The 22,734-nt window shown below is 48.7% G+C and overlaps 1 protein-coding gene across 2 annotated transcripts in view; it reads right to left on the bottom strand.

Moving 5' to 3' along the window:
- Positions 1-293: 293 nt before the first annotated feature.
- Positions 294-22,734, bottom strand: part of Uck2 (uridine-cytidine kinase 2) — a 67,668-nt gene continuing 45,227 nt past the window's right edge. Inside the window, exons 2-7 of one of the 2 annotated variants that reach the window (XM_085687970.2) lie at positions 16,839-16,998; positions 16,012-16,108; positions 12,722-12,864; positions 8,007-8,104; positions 5,570-5,618; positions 294-3,825 (exon numbers count right to left, since the gene is read on the bottom strand). In XM_085687970.2, the coding sequence (XP_085544096.1) occupies positions 3,686-3,825; positions 5,570-5,618; positions 8,007-8,104; positions 12,722-12,864; positions 16,012-16,108; positions 16,839-16,998 (687 nt within the window). In that variant the 3' untranslated portion in view covers positions 294-3,685. The remainder of the gene's footprint in view (positions 3,826-5,569; positions 5,619-8,006; positions 8,105-12,721; positions 12,865-16,011; positions 16,109-16,838; positions 16,999-22,734) is intronic. The other variant, XM_085687971.2, reaches the window with a different exon arrangement.

The following is a 22,734-nucleotide window of genomic DNA, read 5'->3' as shown; positions in this document are numbered from 1 at the left end:
AATGACATCAGTGACAAAAAGCCAGTATTCCAAGAATCGTGGCTTCCTGGAAACCGTGGCCCAGTGAGTGGTTCACGTGATACAATGTGCAAGACAAGTAACATCAGGAGGACATTAGCCCAGCTAGGGCCTGAAGTCTGCTCCATACATCCCAGGACCAGGAAGGCCTAAACAGCAGGCTAGGCAACCACATCCTCCAGAAATGCAAGACCCAGCCCTCCCTCCACCACTGAGTTCTTAGCAGGCTTCCGCAGGCTGCTTCTAACCAAGCATCACAAATGAATCGAGTTGAGTAGTTTTTGTCCGTCTTTATTTACAGCAAAGTACATAGGATGTGGTCATGTCATAGCACTAACAAAGGTAGGGCAGTAAAACCAAAGAAGGGAAGAGACAGCGTCTCCTAGGAAAAGAACAGCCTCGGTATCTATCTAGCCACTCACCCGCGCTCCGGAGGCAGGCCTGGGTGGGAAGTCACAGCCTGAGAGAACAGAAAGCTGCCACAACACCTTGTCACTGTGCCTGGCACCATGAGAGCAGGGCAGGCCCAGAGCCAGAGTCCTAAAAGGGGCCCTGCGCACACCAGATGCATCCAATATCTGTGCCTTTCCCAACCTGCTCTCTTCCTTGTTCTGACAAAGCATTCAGTCATCTGCCCAGATTAAAAGGATAAAATGGCAAAGGTGACAGAGCTCAGCCAGTTCTTCCCAGAAGCACCAGCCTGTGTGTACCCAGGACTGACCTCAGCCTCCCCAAAGGCAGCCAAATGAAAAACACTTCCCTGCAAGAGGCTTGCAGTCAGCGTGGACCAGTCCCTCCTTTGTAGCTACTCAGGAGCACACCTGACCCAGCTGCTTCCCAAGACAGCCAACCTACCTTGGCTAGAGCAAGCTGGAGGCAACTTCCCCACAATCTGAGTAGCCACCATCGTGAATATTAATTAGATCTGAGACAGGTGACTTGGACACCCCTTTCCCCCTAAGGCCTGAACCCACTCCCATCCCCAGGGTCTACTCTAAATCAGATTCCTGTCTTTTTTCTCCCCCGCCCCCCCGCCCCACACCAGCCTCAGGTTCCTCACAGTTAGTTAAGTTGCTTTAGCATGAATGGAGTGTGAGGCTGGGCCTTCCCGTGACCCAAGGCTTAGAAGTTTGTTTCCTAAAGACAGTACGTGAGCCAGGGGAGAAGCAAGCACCATTGGGTGGCTCTGAAGCCGAGGGATCTGTGCACCTGTGATTAATGTTGCGTGGCGCCGCGCAGCTGTCCTTCCTCTCTGAACAGCTCTAAAGTCCCCAGAAAACAAATGTCATGGTTTCTTAATAAGTTTACCTCCAACTCTCCAATGGAATTGGAAACCCAGAACCTCGAGACTCAGACCACAATGTTTCCTATACAAAGTTCAAGTTCAAATGCACAATTGGCCAAAAGCTGGGCAGCCTCAGAGCAGCAGAGCCCCCTTCCCTTCCCTGCACACAACAAACACTGCTTCGAGCCAAGCCAGAACTGCTTAGTTTCCCCAAAAGGTAGGGACAGGGTAGTCCCAAAGCTGTGTCCAAGCTAGGAATGGGCTGCTCTGAGGCCCTGGAGGTTTGGTCCCAACACCTTAGGCAGATGAGGAAGCGGCTAAGTAAAGGCTCAGAGATGAGAAGAATCCATTTTCCACGGCAGTGGGATAGATAGCCAAGGCACTAAGTGGTTTGGCACCTGGGAGCTTCAAGTAAAGTTGAGCATGCTACCCACTGAGAGGCCAAGGCTCTTGCAGACACGAATGGGTTTCCCATGAGCACATGCCATCCCAGCAAGGCCCTTGTCCTTGGGATTCCAGGTCAGGCCCTAACCTCAGGATTACCACTAACGTGAAGTTGATGTGATAAAGACTGCCCCCCAGACACTCTAGGACACATCTGTCTTGCTGAGTGCGTGCCTTCCACACAGGTACCTGAGTTGAACGCTCCCTGTTCCAGCAGTAGCTGCCATCATGGGAACTTGCTGCAGGGCCTGCGCCTCGGCCTCCAGATGCCTCAGGAAAACGGCAAAGCTCTATGGAGGACTAGGTTCATGTCTTTTAAATAGAAAATCAGAGTTGGAGGCAAATTTGAATCCTGATTGGGGAACTGGACGGTGCTCAAACAGCACGGAAACCTCAGCCAGGTTGGAGAGGAACGGAGTAAGAAGCTCAGAGGGCTGAGCACCACCTACGGAGGAGGCTCCGCAGTGTCCAGGTACCAGTAACTAAGCATGTGGCCCACAAACTGCAGGATGGTGATCACCAACATGAGAGTCCTTGACTCTTCTACAGTTGGGCACAGACTGAGGCCTCTATCTCACACACCTGTCCCTTCTCGCTTGGTCCCCATTTTCTCCAGTTTTCTTCTCAGCACGCCAATCAGCTTCCTCCAGGAAGGGGTTCCCACCAAGACAAAGTGTTCAGGAAAGCTGAAAGCCCCTACCTCGGGCATCTTCAATATAAAACCCCAGCTTAGGTACCCATGATTTAAATACCCTCCCTTAATATCTTCTAAGGACTAGTTCCCTTCTCCTAGCCCCTTCCTGCTGGGCAGCCACCACATTAACACGGGGCGGTGGGATTTAGGCAATCACCCTGACACCCCGCTCTCGTGGGACTCTCGGGTGGGAGACACACACTGTCCTCGTCTCACTGAACAGCTCCAGCTCAGAAGGGACAAAAGGAACTCCCAGGGGCATCCTATAAGCCACTGTCAGCGGTCAACACCAGATGTCCTTAACCAAAGCCCAGACTGCAAGGAGCCACTCCATAGCCAATCATGTGTCCAGACAACCTGACCACTCACTTCCCTAGGAGGCAGTTTTTCCTTAAACATGCCAAGAGTCACAGTCCCGCCCTTCCCACCACCTCTCTCTCTTTTCCTGCAGGATGAGATCCTATAAAATCCCCTGCACCCCCCAGAGCAGGAGAGACAGCTCTGGCTTCCTAGGGTGACAGACAGAAGAGGAAGGATGGAGGCGTGGAGCCACCCAGGCTGACAGGGCCAGAGTGAGGCAAGGAGAAAGGCAGCCAGATTGGTCTTCCTCGGTGGGCCTCTTCCCTGAGATTGAGTTTTTGAGTTGAGATCAAGTTTAATTTCAACTACCCCCCGCCAAAAAAAAAAAATCTCTCTTAGTTCCAGTTTCAAGGAAGGGACATCTGTCAGGGGGGCCTTGAGCGTTGAGTCCCATCCCTACTGAGGCCCAGGGTGCCGAGAGCAAGGGACATCAACCAATCGACCACCCACCCCCGTGGCTCCCCAGATGCCAGAGCACAGGGCCCTGCTGAGTGGGGCTCCAGGCCCAACACCCAAACACACAGGTTCCTGCAGAATACTTATGGCAAACAGCTTTACAGTATTTGTACATTTACACAAAAATAGATCCTTTTTATATATATGTATGCATGTGTGTATTTATAACTGGTTACACGTTGGATTCATAATTAGGTATCACCAGTAGTAGTTGGCACAGTTTGTCACTTAAGCTTGGGGTCAAGTTCTGTTTGATTTGCTGTTCCAAAGTACAAAAAAGGAAAACAAGAAAATCAAGGCAATTCATCTTCGCGGTGTTTTCTTAAATACAGTAATTTCACAGGAGGCGTATGTACAGATGACCAAAGCCTCTTGACCCTCCTGTGGCTTGGAGCTGGGGGCTGGGAATTGGAGTCAGGGCACAGGGGTCAATGTGGCCGGCTGCTGGATTCTGATGCCTGCCTCTTGCGTGAAGGGGTGTAGCCGTTGAGATAGCCGTTGGTCTGCCTCTTGGAGAGCCCTCCGTTGAGGATGTCCTGGATATGCTGCACAATGAGGTTGATGGCCACTGTGGGGCAGAGAGCAACAGTGTTAGGGAGGGGCAGGAGGGCAAGGGCGCATGTGCAGGGCTGTGAGAACATGGTCTGGATGCACGGAGGGCACACAGGAACCAGAGGCCAAGACTTTGAGGAAAGTGGCCCTGACCCTCCAGAGCAAGTCACCTGAGGCTCCCTCCTTCCAGCTGGGCTCATAGGCTACCTCCCTGCGAAGTATTCTAAAAGGACTGGAAGTGAGACCCAATGAATGACATCCTGCTAATCAGAGTCCCCCTGGATAAAGTAAGCAACCTAAAACTTATGGGGATGTGACTGAAGATGGCTTTACTACCATCACCTCTTAAGTTCCTTTTCCTAAGCATCTATCAACTTCTGTCCCAAACAGCGCAACAACGCAGAAAGTCCCGTCTTCCCACAGAAGGGTGAGCTACATTAGCATCAGAAAGAAACTTGGTACCTCAGCCGACTGACCAAGGCTAATAACAGTACCAAAGAGGAAGTGTGTGCTGTGCGTGCGTGTGTCGTGTGTGAGCGCGCACATGTGTGAGGAGGGGTAATGTGAGAGAGTCTAGGGAGGTCAAAGGAAGAGGGCAGGTGTGTCCTTTTCTACTGCCACCCTATAAACAGTCTCTCTCACTAAACCTGGAGACAGCTAGGCTGGAAGACAGCCCCAGCACTGGATCAGGAAGGAAGTCTACCTTCACTGAAAGGGAGTCTTAGGTACCAGGGGTCCGAGTATCCAATCCACACAGTATTAGGGTTACACACACAGACCCAGCTATGGCCAAGGATTTAGGGAGCTTTCTCCGACAAGGGTCTCACTGTGCAGCTCTGACTGATCTGGAGCTCACTATGTGGATCAGGCAAGCTTCGAACTCAGAGATCCACTTGCCTTTGCCTCCTGAGTGCTAGGATTAAACGTGTACACCACCATGCCTGGCTCTCATTAAAAAAAAAAAAAAAAATCAAGACTTTCATGTTTGAGCAAGCGCTCTTACCCACTGAGTCACTCTCCAGCCCCAAACTAAGGACCACTTCGTGATGTGACTGATAAAGACGCCACGTGGCACTTCTCTAGGCTGTGTAAGCTGAGGACCAAACAGTGGGCCTATACCCCTAACAGAGTTAGTGTGGGCAGAAACTGACACAGACTGCGAGTGTACTCCAGGAGAGTAGATCCACAGTACGGAATGCTAATGCCGTGCTTCCTTAAAATAGTGTCATGTTCGCTGCTGTGATGAACACTCAAACAACTCAGGGCACACACTTTCTAAAAGGAAGAAAATGAAATAAAAGAGAATAAAAAGATGAGGTCCAGTCCTGTGCAAGATGAACTCAGCTACACTAGGTCAAGGTTGTGAATGGCCACTTACTTCCTAGACATGTCAAACATATGAAGATCATGTGACTCCTTTTCATGAGTGGCCCTGGTGTGATGGCACATCACCGTACATCTGATCAGGAAGTCTACCTTCACCGAAAGGTGGTCTTGGGTACCAGGGGTTCAAGCGTCATTACTGGAGTAGGAGCTAAGGGGGTCTGCAGCCCCTTATTTCTGCCAGAGAGTCCCGGATTATGTCTGTCCCCAAACATCGCTATACATACAACCAAGGATCTGTTCCCACTAGACTTGTAGACAGAAGCACCTGTCTGACTGTCACAGACTTCAGGACGCTGCACGGTCACGTTGTGCCCAAATTATGACTGGCGTGGATAGAAGTACTGACCACAGGAAGACACCGCACGGGTACTCACCAAGATTGTCTGCACCTCTGGGGATGATCACGTCGGCATACTTCTTTGTCTGTGGAGAAAGAGATTTACAACGCATCAACAGGGGCATTCGGGGACAAACCTGAGCCCCTCTCCAATGAATGGCACAAGGTAAGGGCCAGTCAGTCCCTAGCAGCAGTTTGAGGCTTTGAACGCAATACTATAAAAGGCACCTAAAACCAAGGAGAGGCCTAAGGGATTGCCTTCATGGCTAAAATACGAATGCTGGAAGAGGATGGGGAAAAGAAATGGAGGCTTTTATTTGTCAGAGAGTGGTTCCCATGAAGAGATTGATTCAAAAATCAATTCATAATCCAATGCTTAGCTGAATGCTTACCCCAATGTCTACTTTATATCCACATTAGAAAGCCAGCTTTTTCCCCAGGTAATTACACTAATGCCTAACATCTGTTCCCACCTAGGACCTGCAGAGAACATGACCTTAAAACCTGTGGAAGGACGCTTAAAAGAAATCCCACACTAGCTCAGAATTGAGAAATAGATGGTTATTTATTTAGTGGTAAACTCACAAATCAGAATCCTCTGCTTGAATGGAGAACAGAAACCAAATCCAGCAACCAGAAAGAGCAGCCGGAAAGGAGACTAGGCGCGAGCTCTACCATCAGCATAAGTAGTATAAGAGGCCACGCCCCAATGGGCGGGAAACCACTGGCTGTAAGACTTCCCACAGCAAAAGCCAGACACGTTGTGTCTCCAACACCGGGAACAATATTAATTAGAAAAACCCAAACATAAATGGCTGGAGACTACTCAATGGTCGAGTTCTTGCCTGGGATGAGAAATACCCTGGGTTCTTCCTCCAGCAAAGCAATAGTAACTATACCTATAACGGGGGATCTTCCACCTTGAGTCTTTAAGAAGCCTGGAGGTGACACTATTCACACCCAGCCCTCAGTGGAAGTCAGAAAAGACAATCCCCTCCTGGTGATCGGCTTCACTCCTCATTACAATAAAAAGTAATTTTTTTTAAAAAAGTGAAACCATGTCCCTTGTGTGTTGTGTTTATTTTTATTTCTTTTACCGAGATTCCATGAGCCATACTGGAAATAAATGTCTAGAATATGCCCCACTTTTTCATGCAAGCCATGAGAAGCTCGTGGCCTGCCTGAGAGTCCTCATTCCTCCTAACAGGACCCAGGGTCATGTCAATCTCAGACCCCAGACCTTTCTCAGGTCCCCAATATGGAAAGATTAACTGTCCTTCCCTGAGCCAAGAGCAGCTGGACAGTGGGACTGAGCACAAACATCCCAGAATCTGCAGCTGGCCCATTGTTGAGTTAAACAGCACAACGCGTCAGTAAGGTTGGTTCCCCATGATGAAATCCCTCTGTGCTCTCTGAAAGTCAAAAGAGTGGGGGGAGGAGGAGCCTCAGGTAAACAGATGAAAAGAATTTCACAGACCCTTGGCCCTGAGAGCCCTGTCCAGAAACCTGATCTTGTAACCTTCAAGAAGGCAACATGTGGGTTGAGAGTTCAGGCTGACTCAAAGTTCACCAGTCCCTGACTGAAAACCAAGCCAAGCCTGGTGTAAGGTGAAGGCCTCCTAACAGACTGAAGCAGACGTGGTGAGAATTCTCTCTTCCACGAGAGGAGCAAAGGCACAGTCAGTAATCCTGAAGACCTTCCCAAATTATTCCACTCAAAAGTCAGCCTGAGTCCCAACTTCTCCCTCTCTTAATTATAATTAACGAAGGCCAACTTTGCCAGACCTGAGCCTGCTCCAGCGGGGAAGACACGGTGAGTCAAGATTCTCCTAAATTAAATGTCTTCCCACACTAAACCCTGTTCCGTATTTTCTTCCCTTCCCACAATCGCATTGGCACCCCAGGTCTCTGGCAGCTCCCTCCACATGTCCCACTTGGTCTCTCCCAGGGAGATGTGCTTCTCCGGCTGACTGTGCGCTGAGAGCCATTCCCCTTTGGTTCTCAGAAAGCCGGCTCACTAGAGAACTCAAGATGCTCCAGTAAACACAGCTGTGTCAGGAGGGAGGCAAGGAAGAGGATTTCACCACAATCCAGCACTTTCCAAGTCTGTTCAAGATGCTCACTCAAGAGAGAAGATTCAAGCCAGGGAGACCACAGCAACCTACAGGCTTTTAAATCCATCATGAAGGAGCTAGAGAGACAGCTCAGCATCTCTCTAGATGGTGGGAGTTACGTGCTCCTGTTCTCTCACGAAGGACCCAGCATGCACATGGCAGCTGAAGACCATCCCTAACTCTACCTCCAGAGGACCTCGCGCCCTCTTTTGGCCTCTGAGGGCACTGCATGCATGTGGTGTACAGACATAGACAGGCAAAAACACCTAGACACATAAAATAAAAATAAACTTTTTGAAAAAATATTTAATCATTAAATGTCAAGATGTACGTGTAGCAGAAACAAAGAGTACAACTCACTGGCAAGCAGAATTCCTCAAAGGCAGGCTTCACGAAGGTAATGTACTGAGATAAGATCTGTTCAAGGTCCCTCCCTCTTTCGCTGATGTCCCTCAACACTGTAAGAGAAGGAAAAACAAAAATCAAGAAAACAGTGCACAAGGTAGCACAGCCGATTCCTGCAGGTAACCCCGCTGATGGAGAAGTCAGGACTCCTCAGAGACTTGCTAGGACAGAACAGCAGCAACGGATTCAGAAAACAAACCATCAAATTCTACTACAGTGTGGTCCCTATCATAAAAGGGTGCCTGGCTGAGACTAGCAGCTTTCTTGTTTCACACAAACAAAATTTCAACATGAACCAGAAAAGCTCAGGACATCCCCGGAGAGCCACAATAACAGCAAGCAGTGGTGCCCAGCTGCAGAATGCTCACCTGGGCTCCCAATCCAGACTCACTGCTGTGGGGTTGGCCAGCTAACCACCTACCGCCCTCCATCTCCTGGGCAGTAATACCAATGGTGGGGAAGCTCTTTCTGCTCACCTGGGGCACAGAAGTTTGCAAATGGAAAACTCTTTAGTGAGAAAAAATCACACTCTGGGCAATAGTGAGCCAAAGCCAGGGGGAAGTCAAGATGGATAGAGATTTATCACCTACCATCTACCATCTTTCCTCAGTACCTTCTAGTAAGGGACCTGCAACAAACACTAGTTTTAAGAGCCAGGGCATCCTGATTCTGTCACTGTTCTCTGACCTCCCTAAGCCTCAGTTCCCCTTAGAGAAGTGAGCTAGGAGGGAGGTCCAGGAGGGCCTGTCAACCCGCACAGCCCTCTGCACAGCTGCCACTTCCAAACTTCTTGTCAGCCTGCTAAATTTTCACCTGTATCCCCAGAGACTACCACAGGAGGTAACAGACTCAAATCTCTGCAAACAAACATGGAGAGTTTTTGTGAATGAGATTCTGAAGCGCCATGCCACCAGGCAGATACATACATACATATGTATGTGTCTGTGTGTGTGTGTGTGTGTGTGTGTGTGTGTGTGTGTGTATCTGCCATGTACACACGCACGGTCTCGCCTGCGTGCTTAGCAACGGGCTCCTCCCTGGAATCTGGGTTTGTCTCACAGTGCACGCTTTTCAGGAAACCACCAGCTTTAGCACCCTGGAGAGCTCTGCCCTTCTCCCTAGCACCTCCACACAGACCTCCCCGCTGCCCATGGATCAACCTGGTAACTTCATCTGTTATAAGAGAAGCTAGTGGGCCATGCAGTAAACCCCAGGGGGGAAGTGACACAGCCCAAGACTGCTTGGCTCTCGTTATCTAATGAGTGTGGACCAGAAGGAAAGTGACCTCGATGTGAGCCCCATCCCCAGAAACTCCTGCTCGACAAGTGAATTATCCTCTTTGATTTCCTTAAACTTACCTTAAAACTATCCTCTTTATTTCTTTAAACGAAAAGTAGACAAAGAACATTCTATTTATAATTGAGGGAGGGAGGAATCTCACGCAGCCTGGGCTGGTCCAGACACGCAGCTGAAGATGACCCTGAACTCAAGCTCCTGCCTCTAACCCCCGAAAACTGGAATCACGGGTGTCTGCCACTGTGCCCGGTTTTCACGCAGCGCTGTGTATCAAACCCTCGGTTGTGCTCATGCTAGGCAAGCTACAAACTGAGTGATGAAGCTATTATTCAAGAAGACGGGGGCACAGACCATCTCCAGCATGGCGGCTGGCGCACAGTATGGCCGATATGCCTAGCCTCCTGTGCCAACTGCAGAGCCAGCACAATCGGGGTGAGGGTGAGGGGTCTCCAGGAGAACAGAGGTTCCTGACAGGAAAATCAGTCAATGTGAGCAGGGCAAGGTGCATGGGGGAAAGAGGGGGGAGGAACCCTGGAGAACACTGGAAAGGTAAGGAGAGGCCAGCAGGATACAAACACATGCAATGGATGTTAAAAAGGGACAGAAGGAAAGAAGACTCACATCAAAGAAATGGGCCCCAGACACTGGAGACATCCAATAGCAGAAAACACTGTCAGCCAACTCCCTAAGCCTTCAAGGAAGTTGTCACCTTAAAAAGAGTAGGAGGGCTCACTGCATTTGAAACGCTCTGCTCCATGGGTACTGCCAGGAAGCAGAGTCAGGCCAAGGATTGAGTCAGAACACGATCTTGGCACAAACCGGAAACTCCAAAAGAACCAACACTTCCAGCCCTACCCCCATCCCATCGCAGCCTGAGCCCTACACATGTGCTGGGCAGGATGGGATCATTCCCAAAGGACGAAGTAATGGGCAGGAAGTGACGGGTTTGCCAGTTCCCTGCCTGGCACTGAGTCCTTCCAAGGCCAGCAATGCTCTTTCAGTTCTAAGAGTCTTGCCCCACTCTTTCCTGTTCTGATGTTTAGAGCAGCCAAGAGCAAAGAGCAGACAGGGAAGCGCTTAGTCAACTGGGTCACCTAGAGGAAAGGAAACCAGGAGGGCCTGAGCTTCCCAGGCACTTCAGGATTCCAAGACCCATTGGGTATGTTAGAGTTATAAGCCTAGAAGGTTATGAAAGATGGGGGGTACGGGGTGGGAGGGGGACATGGTACTCAATTCTCTCAGAATGTTCTCCAGCCTTGTATCTACCACTGTTAGGGACCGACCGACCCCTGCCCTGCAGCCCGCTGCACTCCACCAAGCATGTGCCAAGCATGTTTTGGAGAAATAAATGGTGCATGAGAAAGCGTGGCTTGGCAGAGGGGGACCTGTAAACATACATCTGAGATGAAGAGACAGCAACCCGCCTGGACAACAACGGGCAGGCAGGCACTGACCAAAGAAAACATGTTTTGTATCTTAACACTCAGGAGACAGAGGGCAGGCAGATTTCTAGGTTCAAGGTCAGCCTGGTCTACAGAGCCAGCACTACACAGAGAAACCCTGTTTCAAAACACAAGTTTCAAATCATTTTAAGGATTTCCCATATTCATATAAAGACTCTCTCCCCACTTCAGGCCAAGAAAGGAAAGGAAAAAGTTCTAATGATCTGATTTGAGTCAAGACCCACTCTATTTCCAAAGACTTTAAAGCTACTCCAAAGATGGTTCTGGTTCCCTAGAAGCTATCTTTTCTCTTTCCTTTGAGGTAAGATTGAGCCCCACTTGCAAGACTAGTCAGCCAGTAGGGTACAGGCTCCTGGGGTCAGACTCTCCAGAGGCCCAGCAACACTGCAGAGGGAGATACTGGCCACCTACGGTTCCCAGATCCTGGCCTGAGAGCACCAACCGTCAACCACCGAGCTGCAGGCACTGTCCCGCATCACCTCTAATCGATCCCTCAAGGACATAAAATGAGGTTCAGAGGTGAAAACACAACTTGCCCAGGGCCACACATCCAATGAGCAGTGGAGTCGCAATCTTGGTCCGTTTCACCTGGCTTTGAATTTGTTTTCCCTGATATAGTACACCGCCTCTTTAACTTGGCAACCATCAGGGACAATGACCCACAAAGTAAGAAAGGAGCTAGGCTTGTCAGTAAGGTGACAAGCCAGACACTGGGACAGATGCATGGAAGTTGGGAGGCGCCATAAGGAAAGAAACCACCTATCCCTAGAACCAATGTCACAAAGCTAGATGGGGGACCTGTCTGCCGAAACTAGTATCGTGGCTCTCCTGTCCTTTCTCCCCGCTTCACACAGTGATGCCTTTGTTGCCCCTCCCCCCAGAGGTAAGCTGGCTCCAAATGAGCATGCAAACCCAGATTAGTCTCTCTCAGCTCTACTGGTTCCATTAACAGTTCCTGCCAAATATTAGATTACATTATCAATCTATTTACTAGAATGTCCAAAAATGCACAGGTTTACCTACTAGGATCTTTTGGAGACAGGGTCTAAACTGGCCTTGCTACATAGCTAAGGATGACCTTGAATTTCTGATCCTCCTACTTCTGGGTATAATATGGGTATCTAAGATACCTGTTTGTGTGATGCTGGAGTTGAATTTAGGGCTCCATAGATGCTGGGCAAGCACTCGACCCACTGAGCTGAGCTATTTCCCTAGCCCAAGCTGCTTTTCCTAATGTCTTGTCTACTATCTCCTGTAACATTCCATCCTCACGCTGCCCTCGGAGCAGGCCACTGTGTCTTACAGGGAACGAGCATTTTCTCTAGCTGCCTGCACCACAGTTCCTCCTCAGCCCTGTGACCTGACCCTCTTCCTCCCAAAAGCTCCCAGTGGAAGCACATGGCTCAGCATCCGGCAGAGCTCAGCTCCCCGCCCAGTTCTGCGACTTCTGAGAATACACAGGCTGGACAGACACACGGGGACACACTCAGGAAAACCTGCCGGGAAATCTGCCCAGGGCTGGGGAGAATGAGAGCACACAGAAGCAGATGGTGGAAGAAGGTGGCCGGCACCTCCAAGACCAAGGCATCTTTCCTTGATGCCTCATGAGAAAATGAGCATTTAACTAGACAATTCCCAAGGAAACTAGACTTATTTCATCTTAGTGACCTCACAAGCCTTTCATTATCTAAACAGTAAAGTGACTAATTCCTTCCTAAATGTCACTAAACACTAGGTGGCAAGGATGTCGTAAGGTTGGGCTAATACAGCTGGCCCTGGCCACAGTGGCACACAGCTGCATAAGGAAGGTCCAGGACTCAAACTCAGGAGTGCACATGCCTCTCATGGGCTCCCACCTATCTGCTCCCAGGGTGCCCCCCAAACTTGCCATCTCAAGCTTACAGAACGCACCTCTGCGAGAGAGACGAGTGTCCGCATCTGTGTCCACGAAAAGCTTCATCTGGAACAGGTCTCGGACCTCCTGAGAGTAGAAGGCCAGGATCCCTTCAAAGAGCACCACATCCGCGGGGTAAACAGTGACCGTCTCCTCTTTCCTGCAAAGCACAGAGCAATGACGGACTGAAAGGCCAGGGAGCCGGGGAGACAGTGAGGATCAGAGTGTCTGCTGGGCTGGGGTTCCAGGGTCTCCCTCTATACACCTAACAGTAGAGAAGCTTTGCTCCTAGGCCCAGAGGCCCCAGGTCACCACCACAGACAGGAAGGTGTTAAGAAGTTAGGGCAAGCTCTTCTCAACTTTTGCCATAAAGCAGAAGACAACCGTCTTCTTTAACTAAAATCAACAGGTTGAAGAATACAGACATTTCATCTCTAACATCTATGTCCAGGTTACTATCTCCTGTGTGTCCCATCCACACGCTGTTCTCCAATCAGGCCGCTGTGTCTGTAAAGGTATCATTCTCTCCAGCTGTCTGTACGTGTGGACAGCATAGACAGGAGACAATATACAAGGCATTTTGTCTCTACAAAAGCAGATATGATTTCTAGTTTCTCTGAAGGTGTCTCCAGGAATGTTTTCATGCCTGGCACTTCTGCAACTTAGTATTCTGAACCTTAAGAATTAGATATTCAGTTCTTGTTGTACAATTCCACCCATTCCTCTATTCCTGGGGCAACTTAAGAGGAGGAGAGAAGCAAAGGAAAGAGATGAGGAGGGGAAAAGAGAAATTTTGAAGGATGGTGAGATGAACGAGAAAGCATTGGACCGAAGTTCAAAGTTTGGGTTCTCTGCCCACCTCTTTCAAAGGCATCCTTATTGGCTGATAACTCATTTACAGGGCTGGGCAGCCCAAGGCAGATCCCAATGTAAACAAAAGCCAGGTGGGTGACATATTGCGAAATGGTCATGGACTGGGTCTCTCACAGAGAGGCCTGCTTGGGGCTTCTCTGACCCCCGTTCTTCAGTGCAATTCTTAGCCTTTGATAAGGTATCTATCTGTTCAACACCTCCTTACAGGCCCCTACTGCCTCTTACCCTGCTAACTCTGTACAGCTTATGATTGCCTAACTACCAAGTGAACTACCATTCACAAACTATTTTACGTTCCTTAAGCAACAAAAGATCTCTGTGCAAACACAGAGGGAGGTCAGCAGAACAGCCCATGGAAGAGGATGCTGTCCCTCCATAAGTACCTTCCACATGCGTTTGTATCAAAGTCTCAAGTGGACACTACAACCTCCTCCAGGCAGCCTGGATGAACCTCCTCTCCACTCTACTCCTTTAAGCCTTTCTCCCTCCTTCACACTATTCCACAGGCCCTTATCTTCCCCCAGCTGTATTCTAAGTGTTTCCCTGAACTTGGAAGAAAAGCCGTGCACTGGAGTGTCTCACTGGCTGCACACCACCACTTCTGCCTACAGCAGGAAACTCTAGTTCACCCACATCTCCTTCTTGTGTGGTTCCAGGTCACACTGCTGACACAAATAATCAGAAGATGATGAGGAAAACCCACAATGTATACTTTTTTGCACTTTTCCATGAGCCTCGGTGTCTACTCCAATAGTCGGGTTTGAGGTTTGTTTTCTCTTACTGTCTGGCTGCCCCCTTCCAAGTCAGCTCCCAACATGCAGCGTAACTCCAGTTCCTACAGTAGACTCCATTATTCCTGCACAATCCTTAGGGGTTCCGTACAAGAGATACAGTTAGCATGATACTTGGTGTTAACTTCCTGAGTCCCCACACAGCAGGATCTGCCCCCCACAGGAGGCACCAATGAGGGAATAAGACAGCCTACAGAGCTCGCTCTCCCTGTCCTCCTCTACCCCAACCCTTGCTGCAGCCTCAAGTTCTGGGCTATGAGAAAGGCACTAAGGGCTGAAACAGGTAGAACAGGATAGTGGAGGGGCAATCGCTAGGTTTAAAATGACAGGAACGTCAGGTAAGGGATAAACATTATGTCTAATTTCCTATTTTAAAAGAATTCAACAGAAAAGGAGAATGGCAGAGAGTAATCAAGAAGCATGAAAAGCCAGGGACAGAAGCATCTGTAACTGCCCACAGATAAGGACACTTACTGAACCACTACAAGCCTAGTACAGTGAGCCACACCTGTACTAGGTGTGAGCAAGCCACCTAAAAGTGCAGCTTGTGGCTCTGGAGTCCCAAGATGTGGCACGTTAACCTGAAGACTTGTGTCTGGCCAACAAGTATGAACATTCCCAAATTTATTCTCACATGAGGGCCTAGAGGGAGAGCTCAGAATCTAACTATGCTCTAGGATTCCTCGGGAGGGGCTTCAAAAAAGAAGGCAAGTCTGTCTTGATTGAGATGCTGTCGGAGAATGGGGACTAACTTTGGGACGTGCATCTGATGGCCTTTATGCATTGCCACACCATCCAAAAGCAATTAGAGCATGAGAGCAGAGAAATGTTGCTGTTTCTTCCCTCTCCAGACCTGGGTCCTCCCCATGACATCTTCTTTAGGGAGCAAAGACTCAGGGATGCACATCACAACAAATAAGCGCGCTGCCTGTCCTGGCTGGTACCAGCTAGAGTCAGAGAGGAGCCTCCTCAGTTGTGGAAGTGCCTCCATGACTAGTGATCAATGGGAAAGAACCCAGCCCTGGGCTGATGGTCCTGAATGCTATAAGAAAGCAGGCTGAGCAGGTCATGTGAAGCAAGCCAGTAAGCAGGGCCCCTCCATGGCCTCTGCATCAGCCCCTGCCTCCAGGATCCTGCCCTGTGTGAGCTCCTGTGCTGACCTCGTTCAGTGTGAGCAGCAGTGTGGAAGTGTAAGCAGAATAAGCTCTTTCCTCCCTGGCCTGCTTTTGGATCATTGTGTTATGTCGCAGCAATGGAAACCCTAACTGAGACACCACCCATCCCTTACACCAGCCCAAAGAACAAGTCCGTCCTTCAGAGAGAAAAAGGAAATGATCCAGCCATTCCTAGAAACATCCTCATTAAAGATGGGGAAGGTACCAGGCAGTAGTGGCAACACCTTTAATCCCAGCACTCAGGAGGCAGAGGCAGGCGGATCTGAGATCAAGGTCAGTCTGGTCTACAGAGCGAGATCCCTGACAACCAGGACTACACAGAGAAGCCTGTCTGAAAAAAAAACACTACGAAAGGGGGTGGGGGGAGGAGAGACGAGACACGAGACAGGAGGAAGGAAGCCAAGTGCACCCCTGGGATGCTCTGAGCTACAACAGCCAACATCCTCTAGCCTAGTCCAGCTTGCTTACCGTGAGTGGGAGACGAAGTCATATACGGGTATCTGGACTGTTTTTCCTTCAGTGATTTCTTTGAGTGTTTTGAAGATGAGTTCGTTGTCAAAGGCATCTGAAGGAAATCAAACTATTAAAACAGCTCTTGGTTTTAAACTAACGTGTCGTAAAATCACAACAAACTTCACACCCGATACACGTTGCCCTTCCAAAGCCAATGTCTACCCATGGTGAGATACAAACACTCCCTGGATCTTAAAACAGTGTGTGGGTGAGTTCTGGCAAACTAATTTTATTTGTTTTCTGCTGACATTCTAAACCTGGTGTCAACATATCCTCTCCTCCCAAAGGTCAGCTGGTGTCCTGGGAGTGGCATATGCTAAGCACGGGCCCCATGCCAACAAGAGCTGATTCCCAACAACACGAGAAACTTAAACAATCTGAAGGGGCAACACACTGATCTGGGCTATCAGCAAAACTCATTCAGGAGGTCACCTGAAGACACGCCACTTCCCTTCCTGCTGGTCACCAAGCAGAGCCCATAGGCTGGTGCGGGGTGGTACAGGCTGATACACATCCAAAGGCAAAGGAGCAGCTGTGTTTGTTTCTGGGGATCTCTGCCCAGCTTTCATGGTTCACCTTCATTCAACACAATTTCAACCAGCTCTCTACAAAGTCTCCCAAAACCCATTCTTTCCTGAGAGCCCAGGATAGCCAAGCAAGATGGTCATTGGGCCCCTATGTTGTCGACAGCAACAGACTTGGGAGAAGCTAAGTCCTTCCTCATGAACACAACCACTACCTGCTCCACCTTCCACACACACACCCCTCAACTCCCAACTCACCCGGGTGATCAAAGTTGAACTGGCCCTTTAGGGCTTTGGCCTTCTGCTCTGAAGTGAGGACCCGGTAGAAGCTATCCTGGCTCAGGATGACCACCTGCTTCTGGCGGTAATCCACCTCATTCTGCCCCAGGAGCTGCACGATCTTGGCACAAACGGAAGACTGTAAGGAGAGAAGACAGCGGGAATAAGAGGTGTGTGAAGTGTGCTGGGACAAAGGAAGTGCCGACCCTTAGGCTGCCATCCTCGCTATAGAGGAGCTGAGGGAAGCCAGCAGCTCAAGTAATATCCGGCTAATTAAAAGGCGAAGGGAGGACCAGCCTGCTAAAAGGAGGTCTAAGGATCCCAAAGTCCTCAACATGCTACTACTACCCAGGGCACTCAGTGCTAAAAGGTGTGGAGGCAATGGCTTCCCTCCTCCTGAGTGACAACAGAAGTATTAATCTGCCTTCTTATCCCCTTGTGTAAAAACACACCAAACACTAGAGAGTGGAGCTAATCCTCTGCGGACAGGCCAAAGGAATAAAGAATTACTACATAAGCACGGGGCACTCAGCCCCTACACACCTCCACTGGTGCAAGGAAGAGCCATAGCAAAGGCTGGGGAGATAGCGCAGTGGTTAGTGCTTGCTGCTCTTCCAGGGGACCCGGGTTTGATTCCCAGCACCCAGGTGCGGTATAGCTCAGTCACCTATAACTCCAACTCCTGGGACGTCAACAACCTCTCTGGCTTTACATGAATGCAGACACACACAAGTGCATATAAATAAAAAGATAATCTTCAAACACAAAACACCCCAAAAGCTGCTGGACAAGATGGCTCCGTGAGGAAAGGTGCCGGTCACCAAGCCTGATATTCTGTGTAGACCTGTATGGAGCCACGTGGTGGAAGGAAAGAATCGACTCCCACAAGGTGTCCTCTGACACCCGTGTACACGTACACAGGTGCACTAAAGAAACATGCTAATAACAAAATAAGAAGCTCCCAGAAGTGCCAAACAATGGTGGTGCACGCCTTTAATCCCAGCACTCCCTGAATTCAAGGCCAGCCTGGTCTACAGAATGCATTCCAGGACAGCCATGGCTAGGAAGAAAAAGGGCTCTAAAAGGAATAACAACATTCCTTGTGGAGCTGATTAATCTGTTACAAAAGACAAGAAGAAACAGCACGTCCAGAGAGTTCTTGGGCTCGGTTTTGTTTTAGAATCTATTTTATAAACTTTGCCATCTGATTTTAACAACAAATACACACACCAAAACGTAAAGCCACAAATTTTATAAAGTTGTTTCATGTATCTGATCGTGAGAACAACAGCCAGTCCTGTTGTCCTAATCTGACAAATCAGGCTGCTTGCACAGCACCGTGGGGCATGCTCCTCATACAGCCCAGCAGTAAGAAACCTTGAAGGAGGAACAATTGGTGCATTTATTATTCAAAAATGGTTTTTCCTTTTTTTTTTTTTTTGGTGATACTTTTACACAGATAAGAGTTTAAAACAACTTTGGACCTGAGGATGGAGATTTTCCCCGAGATGCTCCCCCACCCCCAAAGAAGAGCTATCAAACAGAGGAAGGGGGGGGGGGGGCTTGCCATTCTCTAATTCAAGACTGGAAATGCTAGAGACATGAGCACACATCTGTAGGCTGGGACTGCCTTCTCCAAACTGGCATCTGTCCCCGACACTCGAAGGTGGTGAGAATGGGCTGCACCTGAATGCTTTTCTGAACCACAGAACTCTTCCATAGTTCATGAAGCCGTGTGTGTGTGTGTGTGTGTGTGTGTGTGTGTGTGTGTGAGAGAGAGAGAGAGAGAGAGAGAGAGAGAGAGAGAGAGAGAGAGAACACTATTCGGTTTTAGAAAAATTTAGCCTATTAAATATTTTGATCCATGGTAATACCACAGCACCACTGCCAACTGTACAAAGCTAGCCGGCCTGACAAGAAACAATCTGTCCCCAGGCCACTCTAGTGGGGGCATTTTTCAGTTGATGTTCTCTCTTCCAAAATGACTAGCTTGTGTCGAGTTGACATAAAACTAGCCAGCGCATCTTTAAAAAAAAAAAGTTATGATGGAGGCTGAAGTATAAAATAGTGATAGAATGCTTGCCTAGCATATTGGGGTCTTAGCCCAATCCTGAGCACTGCACATATAAATAAATAAGAGGTATGTGTATGATGATAAATCCTATAACATCAATATCAAATTAAAAATAATCACTAGCTGGGTATAGTAGCAATTGGAAGGCTGGTGGGAGAATCAAGGCTATCATGACTACACAGTAGGACCCTACTTCAAAAGAGCCAAAATAACTATTATTTTTGTGACAAACTGGGCTCCGCCCTTTTAACAAGACTATTTTGGTTATTATAACCTTATGTAATAGAAACCACTAGTCTGAAGGTCAGCAGATGGTCAACACTAAGGTGACAGGATCCCAAAGCCCAGACACCCAAATCCAGGGCCCACCTGACACCCTGTAACAGCTCACAGGTATTAACACGGCCTAGGGGAGCTTGGGTGCAGCCTAGCTCTGCATAGCTCCATCCTTTTTTGGTTTTGACAAGGGTTTTTCTGTGTATCTCTAGCTGTCCTAGAACTCTCTTCTCTCTATAGACCAGAGTGGCCTGAAAGATCCGCCTGCCTCTGCCTCCCCAGTGCTGGGATTAAGGGGTGCACCACACCTCGTATATCTCCACCCTTATCTCAGGGGCACCAGACAATTATCCTCCTGCCCCTTCCCACACACCGAAGTGGGACAAGAGGGGACTGGGTAAATGCTCTTAAGCCAGGCAGTGGTCTTAGGCCAGCCTGGTCTACAAAGTGAGTTCCAGGACAGCCAGGGCTACACGAAGAAACCCTGTTGTGGGGAGGAGGATACTTGCTGCACTTGCAGAGGACCAGGGTTCAATTCCCAGAACCCACATCGTGGTTTAAACAACCATCTGTAATTCTAGTTCCAGGTATCTGACACCTTTTGACCCCACACACAGGTAAATCATTCATACACATAGAGTAAAATAAATAAATCTTTAAAATGTTTTGAAATTTGTATTTTTAAAAGGTAGGACAAGCCTACAGCAACTGTCTAAATACAAGCAAAAACATGACGCGTTCAGTCTCGGGGCTGACCTGAAAGCTTGTTACGCTCAAACACACAATCCTCTTTATCACTCCAGAACTGAAGTGGGTTTGGTATCAGCTCCAATATTCTCCACAAGCTTCTTCCAATTCCAGCAGACATTGGCAGGGACAGCGGACACGGAATACTGAGCAGACAAGTGTCCAGCCCCACCACATCTTTAGCTCACTGTTTGTGTTAAATGTCACAGAATGTCATATAACTAAAGGCAGGCAAGTGTTAAATGCCTATGAAAAGGAAGTGAAAAGTGCATACACAAAACTTCTAGAAATGTTACGTTCAGAAGAATCCAGTTGTTGGGAGCACAGGCTGAGTGCACCAGATGTGCTCAACACTGAAGCCCTTTCTCAAGGACACTCTCACTGCCCCTCAGGAAGCCCCGAAGTGTCAGCTACCCACCAGGACCCTCCAGCTGGCAGAGCCTAAAAGGGTAGCTGCTGAGCCTGCTGCACGGTTTCTGGCCTAAAGAAAGGCTTTTTCTCTAAAACCATCCTCATACAAGGGATGGTTCACACAGCCCAGACACCATCTGGTTATTCTATTTCGAGCAGTGTGTCTTCTGGGAGCTAATCCGTAAGATGCCCCTGGCCAGTTCCAATACTGCTGAGGGACAGAGCACTGAGGATCCCCAAGTCAAGGCCAGGGCCGCAGAGCTCCGGGGGCCCCACCCTTGCAGGGACAGAAGGCTGGTTGTGTCCCTCGAGGAATGGAGTGGTAATTCTCACCAGCAGCCTCACAGAGACATCCTGGCTAAGGGCCACTCTGCCCAGCGTGCTGCAATCCCATCAAGCTGCCTCTCGTGTTCTGGGGAGGCTACTTCAGAATCACAGTGGGGGGAGGGGGGGAGCCAATCAGCAGGCAGGCAGACTTCTCACTTCCTTCCGTCCCTTAACACTTGCCCTGAACTCAACTGACCTCATCAGCTGGTGGTGGGAAAGGCCAGGCCTCAACAGCCATCTGGTCCTTTGCTCTGGTAACGTAAATAAGTCACACCAATCACTCTTCTGTCTTCCTAAGGTCTACGGTGTCCATCTCAAGAAGAAAACACCATGGGCCCCAGACATTACATCACTCTTTGGGGGCCGGGGTGTTCCCCCACACAACCCAGAGGCTCTAATTTACAGGTGTGAGAACATCAAAACGCCTATAATTTGCCCTGGCCACAACTGAGAACAGAGTTCAAATCTATTGATTCTAAGAGAAGCAAACCAACCTTGTGGCAACAGCAGAAAGATGTCAACTGTTTCCCTGGAGTAGCTGAACATCATCTCGTCTTGGAGCAGGTGATCCAAAATCATGGCCTGCTAAGCAGGCAAACTAACTGTGCCCCAGTGCGCACACATGATCTCAATGAGAAGTTGGAACTGTCACTAAAGAATGAGGGTCTCAAATACCCCCAAAGAGGCCGCAGATCATTCCAACAACCCAAGAAGTCCCGGAGCCCAAGGATCAGTTGTGACTTGGTTTTTAAATCCCCAGGAACTGGCAGGGCTCTGACACAACAGAAGTCCTCCTTCCCTTTAAACCTAGCATACACCACTCCTTTTTAATGTCAGCCTTGATTTAGATTATTCTCCTCCTAAATTCCAGCCGAACAGATACAAAACACTTAAAACACTTCACAGAGATGGCTGGCTGTGTGTTTTAAATCTCAAGACCTGAGCATTATCGGGGCACTGACATTCCCCGCCCTTCCTTGCAGTCTGTCATTATGCTAATGCTAGTCACTTAAATATGCAGGTATTAATCGAAAAGTTCCTGGAATCTGCTCTAAATAATTAAGCACACCTTCTTTTTGTTCCTCCTTCCTGTTGAATAGTGAAGACTTGATATCTGGAGCTTAAGCAGTCACCCTGCAGCAACTAAAGACGGACACAGCTAAATTAAGTCTGAGAGCAAAACAACCACAAATCGGCTAAGAGTAATGGTGCATGCTATGTGAAAATATGTCCAGGCTGACATGTGTTTGTGAATATGACATAAGAAGATGAGAACTCTGGGAAACAGTCTACTTTCATTTTCTACTGCTGTGATAAAATACCCTCAGAAAGATAGATAGATGATAGATTGGATAGATAGATAGATACATAGATAGATACATAGATACATAGCTAGAAAGATAGATGATTAGATAGATACATAGATACATAAATACACAAATAGATAGATACATAGATAGCTAGAAAGATAGATGATAGGTAGGTAGATAGATAGATAGACAGACAGACAGACAGATCGACCTGAGGGATGATAACATCACATCATCAACACTCTCACAGAACATACTGAGCATCAGGAAGGGTGCTGAAGATTTCACACACAGTCACTCCTTCATAGACCAATGGGATCAGTTCCAGGAACTCCTTTAGACACCCAACCCCTGCAGATGTTCAAATCCCCTATGTAAGATGACAGTATCTGCAGATAGCCTCCTGTGGACTTTAAAAATTAGGAATCTAATCTACATGGGAAGTAGAAAAAGACAAGATCTCCTGAGTAAAGAGGGGGAGCATGGGGACCATGGGAGAGGGTTGAAGGAGAGGGAAGGGGAAGGGAGGAGAGCAGAGAAAAATGTAGAGCAATAAAAAAAATTAACTCTCTAGATCGCTTATCACACCTAATGCAATATAGAAGTTACACAAGCAGTTGTCATGCTGAGGTTTGGATGTGATTTAAAATTCTCTCTCTCTCTCTCTCTCTTTCTCTCTCTCTCCCCCCCCCCCTTCTCTCCCTTCTTCCCTCCCTCCCTCCCCTCCCTC

Source organism: Myodes glareolus, chromosome 5 (assembly GCF_982192425.1).
Source record: "Myodes glareolus chromosome 5, mMyoGla1.1, whole genome shotgun sequence".
NCBI classification, from domain to species: domain Eukaryota; kingdom Metazoa; phylum Chordata; class Mammalia; order Rodentia; family Cricetidae; genus Myodes; species Myodes glareolus.
This window is presented reverse-complemented; position numbering and strand designations above follow the sequence as displayed.